The sequence below is a fragment of the Morus notabilis genome, unplaced genomic scaffold (assembly GCF_000414095.1).
Source record: "Morus notabilis unplaced genomic scaffold, ASM41409v2 Scaffold178, whole genome shotgun sequence".
Classification (NCBI taxonomy): domain Eukaryota; kingdom Viridiplantae; phylum Streptophyta; class Magnoliopsida; order Rosales; family Moraceae; genus Morus; species Morus notabilis.
Window position 1 is genome coordinate 94,727 of NW_010358891.1, and position 13,542 is coordinate 108,268.

The window sequence follows — 13,542 nt, forward strand, 5'->3', positions numbered from 1 at the left end:
TATCATTAACGAACAGATTTAAAACAAAAAATAAAAATAAAAGAAAAATACACGCATATTCACATTATTTGTGCTTTCAAATCAGCTTCCTTCAAACTCACTCTGAACACTTCATCTTCATCTGCCGTTCAGTTAGTAAAGAATCACATAAGCGGCCAATGAGATGTGATCATTTTAGGCTTAGCCTAGCTAACGTAGTTTCTCACAACAAATTATTTGTGGTGCTGTAATATTCTCTCTCTCTCTCTCTCTCTCTCTCTCTTAAGAGCTTAAATATCTTTGACATGGAAGAATCTGAGCAGCTGAAGCTTAAAATTATGGGTAAGTTAGCTGCATGTTCACATAAAATTGAAGTCGGTTATGTTTTCTTATGTTTTTTCTTTTCAGTAAAAATTTATATGGAAGATGAGAGAATTCCAGAAACTAGCAATTACTGTATATGTATTTAGCCCCTAATATATGCATACAGCGCTATATATGTGCAAGATATAGGACTTTCAATTTTTCTCCTCCTTTTCTGATAACTAATAATATTACAAGTAGGGACGATGAAGTTTCTTCTGGTTCCAAGTGCATATCTATTTTCACTTGTTCATTGATTCTAGAACTTGGAGAAATCAGATTTAGTTTTTTAAATTCATTTTCACAAGTCATATCCAATGAAGAAACTTGAAGGTATAAACAAACTAGTCTTGGTAAAGCTAGCCATCTAATTGAATGCAAAAATTAAGCTAGCCCAAGAATCGTTGATAATTCATCATTAAAAAAAAAGGAAAAAACCACTTTAGCTATTCAAAGAAATGTAATTGTGGATTGATGCTAGCTAGGATTGCTTAGCATGAACCTTTTTTTCATTTTTTTTTCCTTTTACATAAGGGGTGGGAAGAGATTTAGATATCCATACTTTTCAAGAAAAAAGAATCTACCACTAATCCATAAATCTTCAACACTACCAGCTCAGGAAGCTAATGAAGTCAATTCTTCAAGCCTTACAAGTGTTTCCAACCAATCGTCGACTAATCGACTCGGAAACTATTTGCAGTGGCTTAGAGTGGCTATCTATGCATTTCTTCTCCTCTGTGGCCAGTCAACAGCAATGCTATTAGGAAGATTGTACTATGACAAAGGCGGAAAGAGCCAATGGATGGGAACGCTCGTTCAACTTGCCGGTTTTCCAATCCTCTCTCCCTACTACTGCATTGCCAGGCGCAAGAACACGACGATAACAAACAGTTTCATCACAGGGCAAAAATCTGTTCTGATCCTCGCATTAGTTTGTGTCTTTCTTGGCATTGTTTTAGCCGCAGATTGCTTTCTTTATTCCGTTGGGCTCATGTACCTACCGGTATCTACTTACTCACTCATTTGTGCATCCCAATTGGCCTTCAATGCCTTTTTCTCCTTCTTTCTAAACTCGCAGAAGTTCACTCCTTACACAGTGAACTCTCTGGTGCTTCTCACGATCTCCTCCATGCTCATCGTGTTTCAAGCCGATTCTGAAGACAATCCCGAAGCCCCGAAAGGAAAGTATGCAATTGGGTTCATTTGCACTGTTGCCGCGTCTGCTGTTTATGGATTGATGCTTTGCTTGACGCAGTTTGCGATCGAGAAAATTCTAAAGAGGGAAACGTTTTCGGTGATCATGGACATCACCGTGTGTGAATCACTAATCGCAACATGTGCCGTCCTGGTGGGACTTTTCGTTAGTGGAGAGTGGAAGGGCTTAAATGAAGAGATGCATGCATTTTCACTAGGGAAGGCCTCCTATGTCATGACATTAGCCGGCACGGCTATATCATGGCAGGCTTTTTTCATCGGCACTGTGGGATTGATTCTTGAGGTTTCTTCCCTCTTTTCCAACGCCATAAGCGTGTTGGGTTTGCCCGTTGTTCCGGTATTAGCCGTCTTCTTCTTTCATGAGAAAATGGATGGAGTAAAGGTGATGGCATTGTTGTTGGCTATTTGGGGATTCATTTCATATGTTTATCAGAACTACCTCAACATTTATAGTTCCCCGGCACATAATAGAAATGGAAATGAAGAAACCGGAGCTTCCCCGGGGGAAGACATCCATGGTTGAGTGAATAGGCTTCGTGTATTTCAATTTGGGAGCTTTGAATGAAAGAATGATTTTATCTACATAACTCCAAAAAACTAGAGGTGTATATTGGCAAGTTGCTAAAGTCAGGTCCTCTTATACCAATAAGTGATCTTTTCTATTTATGAAAAAAAACCAAATGTACAAGAATAGAAATTCTTCCTTCAAAAGTAAGACTAATTACAAGATTTTACATACTCCATTCAAATAAGAGTAAATTGCTTTGTAGCGCCCTCAAATTATTCAGTTTTTACAATAGATCCCAAACTTTTAATTTTAATTAATTGCATCCTGATAAGTTCTTTATTTACTAGGGGTATATATGCAAAGTTTTTTTTTAAAAAAACTGGGTCTAAATACAATTTTTAAAAAAAAATTAAAGAGTCAAAATATAATTTTTAAAAAGCTAAGAGGCCAAGATATAATTTTTTAGAACTATAAGGGTTAAAATAATATTTTATTTTTTATTTCTTAAAGACTGCATTTCAGTCCCAGGATCTTTGGGAGAAGAAGAGAAATAACATAAATTTTGGAGAGAGAAAGAAGATAGGAAAAATGAGATAAATACCCCTTAAAAGTATATGCGTTAAGATTTCTACCGTTTACTCTTGATTAATAACCTTTTTAATCAAATAACTATACTAATAAAAGGGTATTAATTAAGAATGAGGGGTAAAAATTTAAACATATACTCTTAACGGTAAATTCTGTAATTTTCTCAAGAAAAAAAAGGGGAGATAAAGGGTAAAATTAGAACAAACATATTGAATTTTCTCATGCCCACCATAAAATTCTCATTAGATTTTTGAGCAATTATTTTTAAAGGTTTAATGTCTTTTTATCATTACTAAGCAAATAATGTAGGGTTCAAAATAAAAGCTTAAAGTAAATGTATTTTATTGTTATCAAAGAGTTCTTAATTCTGATTTGAAATAAAATACCATAATATCGAACACAACTAAATTTATTATCGGATTTTTTTTTTGTGTTAATTTGAAATGGGAAAGGAAAAAAAAATACCTTGTAAATTTTTGGCATATACATCGTGGTTCATGTATAGTTTGCTTTCCCAGTCTTACTAGAAGAGTTTTATAAAAGAAAAGGTTCCTTTGGTATCTTTTGTTACTTCTGTCTGACCGTCTCCTTTATACGTCAATAACAATCCATGTAAGCCCGTTCTTAAGGTATAAATAAAAGAAAGAAAGTATGAAACAACAAAAGGGCCTAATGTACAAATGTTGCAGAGGTTTTATATGAACGAAATGAATTGGCTATAAATTAAAGAAAGAAAAACTGGTGAAGGCACCACAAACAGGATACCGTCGATGCTGCTTCAGCCTTCAACCCTTCGTCAAAATGCAAGACTTCATCTCAACCTGCTAAAACGTGCTTGATGGCCGGATATTTACATAATGAAGCACCGATCTCAGCTCAAACTTCTCATAGACCCATACCAGATTGGGTTTCGTGGAGAAGCTTGCCTGGAACTACTTGTTTTCAGGACTCCATTATGGCTTTTGAATGAGCTCAAGAGCGATTTGCCAACCTTGCTCTAGACACAGCTTTGGAATAGAGTTCCTCGTACTGTGATGCTGAAGACTCCCAGCTGAAATCCAAGTTCATAACATTTTGAACGAGCTGCTTCCAGCTTTCGGGATCATTCATGTAGAGTTTTATTGCACGGTCTAAAGCTTGGTTTACGGCCTGCCATTAGAATGATGAACTGAAAAATCAATAATCTTTACAAGGGTGGACAGAAAGGGAGGTGGCGTTAAGCGAAAATATCTTGAAGAATTCAATCTCCCAATCAGATATGCAGTTTATACGCGTCAGGGAAATATAAGCATGCCTAATTATTTCAAAGTTTACCTGCTCATCAGGATTCAAAAATGTGAATCCATTTCGAAACCGGACAGGTACTGTATCATCATCAACATCAAAGACGCTGCAGAAGAAGTTAAAAAAGTTCAGAAGTTCTCCATATGTGATAACATTAAAAAAGCTTTCCATAAAATACATGCACGACGGAATTGAGTCAGACCTATCATGTAGACCACCAGTTTTTCTTGCAATAGGTATGGAACCATATCTCATTGCTATCATCTGCACAAAAGTTGTAGGAAAAGATTCAGGAAATCACATCTAAAGATAGATACATAACGCAGGTACACACATAAGAATACATCAAAGCCACTGACGAAGAAAATATAGTCAGCTGAAGTAACAAGACTTGGGATTTGAACTAAAGAATTGACATTTGTTTGAAACAAAATTCACAATTTCCTATGTCTCACTCGCTTTAATATATAATATGTGCCTGTTTTTACTTCCTCCAAATTCTCTATAATTGCATTCTGATGAAATCCTCTCATCCCTAATCTTACTAGAAGTCTTTCTTGGGAAAGAAAGCATATTTACCTGTGTAAGGCCACAAGGCTCAAAGAGAGATGGGATAATGAACATGTCAGATGCAGCATAGATGGAATGTGAAAGGGACTCATCATACTTCAATATTAGCCGAATATCATCATGATTCTGAAATTGATTTGCGATTCCCTCAAATTCCCTCTACATAAAGATAAAAGCAAAAACAACTGATCAGAATGAGGAAGGAAATCGTATAAATAATTGAACAACAAAAAAATAAAAAATTGAGAAAAGCAAGTGATATCTGGAACCTAGTCCTTTGTCATTTAAATTCTTTGAGTTCCTTGAAAGCTATCCAGTAATTATGAAATTTAGAATTTAAAGGTTTAAATAAACTGTATCTTAATGATGCATCAAAAGATATTTTAAATTTAACAAAAATTTACCTGATTTTATTGTTCATAGATTCTATATGATACCAACTTTGATTCAAAATAATAAATAGGATGAACTAACCTGAATTAACATTCATAACTAAAAAGTTTACTTAATGCAAAATGATATTCTCAAATTTCTCTTTTTCAATGTAAAATAAGCGAAGCATATCCAACGGTAATAGGGAAAAGAGAACAACATACCTGAATATGTGGCACTGGGCTCGAACCAAGAAGCACAAACTGCCCTCCCATCTCTAATGTCCTATATATTGCATGTCTGATAAGATGTACACCTTTCTGAGGCACCAACCTTGTGATGCTACCTACCTAATTATTTAAATATAAAATATAGAGTTTCAGCAAGAATTTAATCAGGCTTATCAACTATCAATCACACTTAAATGAATAATTACAATAACAAATTCACTGATTCAAATTGTCGGAATTCGGAAGATGGCTCTGGCAAACAAAATAAAGATGTGAGAGAAAATTGTACATTTACATGGGATATGAAACCTGCGTATTTAAATTATTAGAGCTACGGAATTGGAGTTTTAGGTAATGACAATAGTGCAACTGGATTATATCTTGCATCAAAATCATTCATTTTGATTCTTAGGAAAATATGGTTACCAAAGGTTTTCTGACATCTGCAGAAGAAAGACCTAAAATCTTTCTTAGAGCTTCCTTATTTTCTGCTTTTCCTTGAAGATCATTAGCATTGTACTGTACTTTAAGAGAATCATCAGTCGCAGGATCCCATGCATCAGTATCAATTCCATTAAGAACCCCGATGAATTTTTTAGAGTGGAAATTTAGAGTTGAATGCAGACCTCGACCTCCCTGCAAGTCATAAATGGAAAACCAACAACAGGACAATAATTTATTGTTTTTTTAGAAGAACTAAAGCAAGATATATGTGGGAGATGGAAAAGCTCGATGCTTACTCCCTTAGCTTGTATCTATTGTACAAGTACAACACTCTAGGAAAAGATCATTTGATTAGGGTGATAATTGATAACTATGGAAGTGCATGGCAATTATCTTTTTGTTCTTTTGTCCCCCCTTGTGAGCAAAGAGAAAATAAATGAAAATCAACTTTGCCCCAGTTGTGGAATGGCGTGGTCTCATATTGCCACCTTTTGGCTCAAATGCAAGTAGTGGCTTACTTGCTGGTAGTTGATGAGTACTTTTATCAATTTTTGTTGTATAAAATATAAGATTTAAGCACAGTGGTCGGTAATCAAATTAATATATTTTGACAGATCAAGTGCCCTTAGAACGCACTAAAACATCTTTAGGCAATTTGGAGGGTTACTATATTCTTTCATTAGGTTATAGGTGATTAAAAAGTTGCTATCACATTCATAGCACGTATTCTCCACCTAGAAATATGAGGTTAGCATATTATCCACAAGAACATTAACGCGTGACGAAATTTAGATAAATGCAGCACCGACCAATATAAAGCATCAAATAAATGGTTAAAACTTACCTCGGCAGTCCGGACCTCCTGTGCATAGGTTGGTGAAACTGTCGTCACAATGTTAGAAAATACAACTGCTCCCTGAAAACAGAAAAGAGCATATAAGAAATAAAGAAAAGTAAAATGTGGAAAATTGCTTCCAGATGAATTGTCCTGATATATATAAATTCCTAATTGCTATACTTGCTATACCTTCACAGGATTGACCCTATCAGATGCTGAGTTATCCTGCATTCTATCTGGCCTGTTGAGTTGTTCGACATCAAGACCACAAGATGCCAATTGTGAAGCATGTGCAGCCCCTTGGTACTCAAAATTATGGCATGTAAAACATATTCTAGCTGAATTTAGTCCCTCTGGTGCATATAAATCCCAGTAAAGAGGAGCCTAAGAAAGCAATACGGGAGTTAGTCGCAAAAATTGAGTAGAGAATGTAAAGTTCTTAAAGAAAGCACATGGATAATTATTGCAAACATAAATGATACGTACAACAAAAGCAGTCTGCCAATCATGGCAATGAATTATGTCTGGTCTCTTGCCAGCTTGAAGAAGCAACTCAAGTGCCGCACGGCTGAAATATGAAAAACGTTTGAAATCATCATGCTCTCCATAGAACTGCCCTCTCCAGAAGAATTTATCAGGGTGAAGAGGCTCAATAAAATAAACAGGAAGCCCTGCAGAAGTCAAGGACATGAGATTGGCACGACAAAAAGTACAAACAGATGGTAATTTTAAGATTCTTAACCTTCAACAGTGCCAACCCAGACTTTGTTTTTGAATAGTCGACCATCAAAGTATGACTCAATCACCGTATCTAGGTCCTGTACAAGTTAATGGTTACTACAGATTATTCAAGAAACCCATTTTCTTTTGATGATGTGCTCAAGTAACAAAAAACAAACGCACTCTGAAGTCACAAATCAGATCACTTTGCATGCAATCATATTTGGGGAGAACAATCTCTACAAGGTGTCCTCTCTTCTGGAGTGATTTGCCAAGACCAGTCACAACATCACCCAAACCACCAACCTGCAGAATAAACAACCAAGTACTCTTTTGATAATTTTGTTAACTGAAATTAAATAAGCTTTTGCTGTTTAATAAGAGGGACATGAAATCAGAATATGTTTAAATTGAATACTCTGTGGGGTTGAATAGTTAAAACAAGCTAACTGAGCATCACATTTTGTTTTTTCAGTAACAGAAATACATCTGTCTATGAAATCCAAAATGACGCAAACTTAAAAAACAAGAGACCATTCAAAATACATGCAACTCTTCTTTGTTCAATTTGAACACTCCTAAGAAGTAATCAAATTTGTGCATACACCTTAGGTACAGAGTTGCAAGACTATAATGAAAAAATGAGATCTTGACGATCATGGCTTCAGGGAAAAACTGATGCAACAAAGGTGACAGAGCACATAACTGTGGGGTAGTTACCAAGGAACATTAACACGCCCAAAAATCTCTTGGATCTTTCAACAATCAAGCAGAAATAGAGGGCGAAAAAATACGAAGCGCACAATGACTAGAGCTAAGCTAAACTTACCTTAGCAACTGGTGCCATCTCAGCGGCAATATGAACGACATGTAATCCTGAACTAAAGAACAATGAAGGCACAATTAGACAACTGTCATTTCAATATTCTGCATAATTAACTAAAAATATGATACCTTGTTCGTGACAAGGTCAGCCTGAGAAATGTGGCGATGGCATCACGTTCATTCTTTTCCTTGCAAGCGATGTATGCATCATGTATTCGTCCCTCTCTCTTCCACACCATTTCCCTCAACAGCTTTGCATCTTTAGCTGATATTTTCTTCTCAAGCAACCAACCATCAATTATAAGCAATAAACGGCTCCAAAATTCCCAAGGCATATCATCAACAGGTTCATCAAGTGCCCTTTTCTTGCTTTCTTCCTTCATACTATTAAGTGTATTCTGAAATTCATGAACAGATTCTTGATATAATTGAACATAAGAATGTATCTCTTCATCAGACTTTTGAAGCCGGCCCTCCATCAACTTTATCTTTTGTTGCATCAAATCATTATACTGCTGCAATTTTTGTGAGGATCGTTTGTAGGTATTGGCTTCTTCAATAGATTCTTCCAACTTATCAACCTTCTTTCGAAGTTCCTTGCTTTGCTGCAATACTGTGATAGCCTGGTCTGCCTGTTTGGTTGCCTTATCCAGCAGTACTTGCAAGTTCTCTACCTTCTGCAGTAAGCCCTTATATTCAACTTTTAAAGTAGAAAGCTTTGAAACATCTTCCTGGGAAGCTGAAAGTTTAGACTCCAACTCCTTCAGAGCAGACTCCAAAGATGCACGTTCTTTTTCCAGCATTACAACACGTTCGTCGGTATTCTTGACATGAGAAAGCTCTTCCTTGAGCATTTCTATATCATTCTTCAGAGAGAGGTTTTCTGACCTCAATGAATCTAGCTCCACAGAAAGAGAAATGGCACTTTCATGTGGGTGGGAGGTTTCCTCTTTTAATTTGCCATTCTGCTTCTCAGTATTACCCCTATTAGTCAGTTCCTTCTGCAACTTCTCTAACTGGCCTTCCAAGAGTTCAACATCTATCTTTTCTTGGGCAGCTACTTTAATTCGTGCATCAGTTTCTGCCAATCTCATTTCCAAAGCATTAATCTCTCCTTGCAACGCCTCCTTCTCAAAAAGAATCTTTTCAAGATCTTTAAGTGCACGAACCCGAGCTTCGTTGAGAAGGAGGATGTCTATAGAAAACATGAATGAATTCATTTCTTCGTTAACTTTATGGGACAGGAGTGAGGTAAAATTGAAGATATAGAAAGAAGCTTTAAAAAAATAAATAAAAAAAAAGAAGCTCAAGTAGTTATTACTTTCTTCTGCATTTCTTATCATTCCTATCAAATCTTCAAGTTGCATACCAGAAAGCCTCTCTGCACTATCCACACTTTTGGCCTAAAAGAGAGAGGGTTATTTCATTTGAGTTTCAGAAATTTCATCCAAATAATTAATCAAGTGATAGGAGACAATAATTTAGGAAAAATAAATTTTAAAAAAACATTCTGGTGGAGGACGTCAAATACAAAGTATCACTTGGTTTTTCTTTCTCCATGTGATTCTGTATAAGTTATCACAAACGGAAAACACTTATATGTGTGTGTGTGTGTGTGTGACAAAGACAACGTATATGACTCCATCAACTAATATAAAGGTTAGCATCACTAAACATGCAATAAAACTATGACCGGGGGAGAAAAATGAGGAAAAACTTGTAATTAGGATTCAATGTAGTACAACACTAACAAAAAGAAACACTAGCACTAAGAAATAAAGAACGTGAAGCTTTCATTTTCTGGTTTCTTCTTCCTTAAGACAACAGTGAAGTGATCACAAATTGGAAATTCCTCGAATCTTAAGCTGAAAACTGTTGATTTTAATATGTATCTCCTAATTCCTTTCCTTGAAGCCTTGCAATTTTTTTTTTTTTTTTTTTTTTGCATACGATAATAATGCAAAGGCCAAAAAGCCTAACATAGTAATATACAAAAATATTGTCTCGTCAAAGTCTAGATGAACACAAATAATGCATAAACCATCCATCTGCGATAACAAGCAGCAACTTGCAACTCGGACCATGGATCTCTGGTATTTCTTCTCCTTTATTGCTACTTTAAGAGGAAAAAAGCACTCGAAGTAGGACAAAGTAGGACATGCGTTAAGAAAGCGAGGTGCTTCAAAAGGATAGGATGAAACTTTTTGAGTGAAGTGCAATTACTTTCTATCATACGTTGCAGTCTTTTAGGGGTTTTATCTAATGATTTAACATGAAGGCAAATACGAGTTCCCCTAACTAAGCATATAGATGATAATGTGGAAAACCGGTGTAATTAGGGCTGATTTGTACAGTTGTATTTTTCCTTATTTGATTAGTTTCCTGATTTCTCTCTAATTACTAGATAAGTAGTTACCAATTTTGTTATCTAGGGTGCTGAAAATAAGGGGCTAAACCGGGCTGTGGTTATCCCTAAACTTGTATATATATTCGGCTGTATAGTGTATTTTTCTAAGGTGAATAAGAATTATATTCCTCCTAAACCCTAATTCCGGCTCTAAGAAAACTGCAGATAATGATCTTAAGAGCAAGATTATCGCTCTTCCAATAACATGTACGCTATTCAGCAGAAAAGATCAATTCTTTTTTTTTTTTTTTTTTTGCTGAAACAGAAAAGATCAACTTGAAAGACATTGAATAAGTACTCTTCGTGTGGATATACACTTAACTAGGCACCTTCTCCATACATGAATAGTAAGAAACAAAATTGATATAGCAGCTTTAAATTTGAGATTATTTTGGTGATCAGGAGCAATAAAAGTGGTGACTATGCAGCATAGCAGAATTCTCTCACAATTTTAACCAAGAGATCAATCATAGTAAATCAAGTTAGTTTATCATAAGATAATACACACACACACACACACACACACACACACGTATGAATGTATGATTCTCATAGGTTGCTCCATTGCAGTCTTCTTTTCATTTTTGTTTAGATTCTTAAGTTGTTTTTTTATATTTTATGATTTAAGTTAGTAGGATTTTTTTTTCTTTTTTTCAATCAATTTTGGCTTATTTAAAAAAGATGAAAACATACAACAACAACAACAACAAAAAAATGAAAGACTTCAAATCAAAGGTAAACCATACATAGAGAAAACACCTAACACAAGTGATTTACAATCCAAAGTTTGATCACATTGTATATAATTCATGGTAAAGGAGAATACCAAAGATTTTGCTTCACCAGATAAAACAAGACTGCTCAAGTCTTTTGCATCATCACGCTCCATGTCTGTGCCATTGGGAACATCGTTATTAGACATGCTCTCCTGATTTAAAATCGGGCTACTAGGCGTTGAAGGGATTTCAGAATCAGGTTCAAAACTTCCATTTGTCAAAGGCTCCTGAGCAGCTTTCTTCAATTGCTGCCTCTTATTTGGTGAACTGCATAGAATACCAAGTGCACAATATTTTAGCCACATATTACACAAATTCCCATAGAAGTTGCGCCGGCAAACCAAGCTGTAATAATAGAGTTATCAAAGAGATAAAAGAATTACTAGTAAAGTAAAAAAGGAAAAAAAAAAAAGATTTTATCAGTCTCTGAAGTTGGTGCTGCAGTGAGAAACCATGGAAGATTACAAAAACACTGTAAGATAGTTTCAAGACAAGAATAGCGATTAATAGGAAAGGAATACGCCTCCTATTGAACATCAATTCAGAGATAAGGCAAAAGGTCAACCAAAAGTATATCAAGCTTAATAAAATACTGATCTATACGTATAGAACATGATTTCTGACACCCTTTATTGTCAATTTCTCCCTTTCTCCACCATTAACTTCATCAAAAAGATTGATTAAAATCAATCTTCCATATCATAGAGAAGCCAAAAAACTACTCTGTCAAGAACTTTGCTTTTCACTAAATAAACTATAGATGATCAGATAATCAGTGAGAAAATCAATAACAAAGCTCCCCATTGGGGAAAAAATTGCAAAATTGATCAACAAACTTTCCAAACTCACCACTCCAACAACTGCTTATGAGTGAGAGAAACTGATAGCTATACATACACACCACATATAAATATACATAAATACATACACACACACACATATATATAATCAAATCAGTGAGAGAATCAATAAGGCTCATTCGAAAAAATTTCAAATTGATTTGTGAATTCCATAATGGAATTCCCAAGCTGGACATATTAGAATTCCCTATACCCAAAATTCCAGAGAATAGAGAGAGAAACTGATAAATGGCGGGGTCTAAAGAAAGAAAGGGAAAAACTTTGTCACCTGAGATTGCGCTGTCGCATTTTACACGAAGCGGTAAACAAGCGATGAGAAGAAGGAAAAGGAAGGTTTCCATTGGAGGAGCGATTGCAGCTGAGGCCGCTAACCCCCTGGCTCACGAACCAGGTCGAAAGCTTCACCGCCATTGATGCCAACCTTCCAATTCACTATCTCTCTAAAACAAGAGAGAGAGATTCCCGTACAGAGAACGAATAACGGCTTTCTTCGCCAGTTGATCTCAATTTTTTTCTTTTCCTCCGCAAAATAAATCAATTTAAAGAGCCAAAAAAGTGCATGATATTGTTATTATTTACGTTCACAAAAATAAGTAAAATAAATAAATAAATAACAAGTGGTCGTAGGTTGAGAAGTAGCGTTTCGTTAATTTAAATTTTTAATTTAAGTTAAAAAGTAATTTTATGTGAGATTTTTTTATTGTAATAAAAAAAATTAAATGTGATTGTTTTTAAGAATTTTTTATTGTAGTTAAATTTAAATTTTAAATTTAAATCAGTGAAATGAACGGGGTTTATATCTACGCTGATGGTCAAGCTTGCAGGGCATGTTTAAGGCCTCGTTCATTTTGCTAATTCGAGTTTAGAATTTAAGTTTTATTATAATAAAAAGTTCTCATAAATAATCACATCTAATTTTTTTACTACAATAAAAAATTCTCATATAAAATTATATTTTAACTTGAATTAAAAATTTGAATCAGAGGAAAAAAACGAGACTTAAATTTAGTTCGAACGATCAGATCGGATTTATAGATGAACGGTGGAGATTGTGGTTACTTCTCGTAAAAAAGTTGCTTTTTGGGAAGCGAGAAATGCTTTCTCTGGAAGCAACGTTATTATAAATTCCCTTGGCAAAGAGAAGGGAAAAAGAAATTGCCGTAGGCAAAGGGGGTGGGGGAAGTATATTAGCAACCAAGCGATAAACATTAGTACCTACTTAAAAAACAATTAAAAAATATCCTTAAAAAAAGATTATTTGACTGGGAAAAGATAAATAGTAATTTTCAAATATAAAAAAAAAAAAAAAGTTTATGGTAGGAGCAGTACTATTTTACTAGTAGGGTACAAATTTTTAGCCCTTCCATTGTTTTTTAATGGCTCAGATTAAAAAAATACACTAAATAATTATGAATAGTTCACACCTGATTAACTAAGAAAAACGACAAAACAAAACATCGCACCCAAACAGGCAGCTCATCCACCACCTCCTGCAATTCCCATCTGTCCAAATGTCGATGAGTTCCTATGATGGCAGAGCGAAGTATCCCGCCATTAACGCCA

The 13,542-nt window shown here is 35.1% G+C and overlaps 2 protein-coding genes across 2 annotated transcripts; one reads left to right on the forward strand and one right to left on the reverse strand.

The window, feature by feature from the left end:
- Positions 1–284: 284 nt before the first annotated feature.
- LOC21387367 (probable purine permease 10) lies at positions 285–2,080 on the forward strand. Its single transcript, XM_024162615.1, has 2 exons — positions 285–321; positions 957–2,080. Exons 1-2 carry the CDS (start codon positions 285–287, stop codon positions 2,078–2,080), a joined length of 1,161 nt encoding a protein of 386 aa, XP_024018383.1.
- Positions 2,081–3,167: 1,087 nt separating this feature from the next.
- Positions 3,168–12,462, reverse strand: LOC21387368 (probable starch synthase 4, chloroplastic/amyloplastic). The gene is made up of 16 exons (XM_010093483.2): positions 12,248–12,462; positions 11,170–11,386; positions 9,258–9,339; positions 8,066–9,131; positions 7,941–7,992; positions 7,295–7,417; positions 7,134–7,209; positions 6,878–7,062; positions 6,581–6,775; positions 6,398–6,469; positions 5,536–5,745; positions 5,104–5,229; positions 4,517–4,666; positions 4,140–4,201; positions 3,968–4,043; positions 3,168–3,802 (listed from the first exon to the last, which is right to left on the reverse strand). Exons 1-16 carry the CDS (start codon positions 12,388–12,390, stop codon positions 3,626–3,628), a joined length of 3,012 nt encoding a protein of 1,003 aa, XP_010091785.1. The 5' UTR covers positions 12,391–12,462; the 3' UTR covers positions 3,168–3,625.
- Between the last annotated feature and the right edge of the window lie 1,080 nt (positions 12,463–13,542).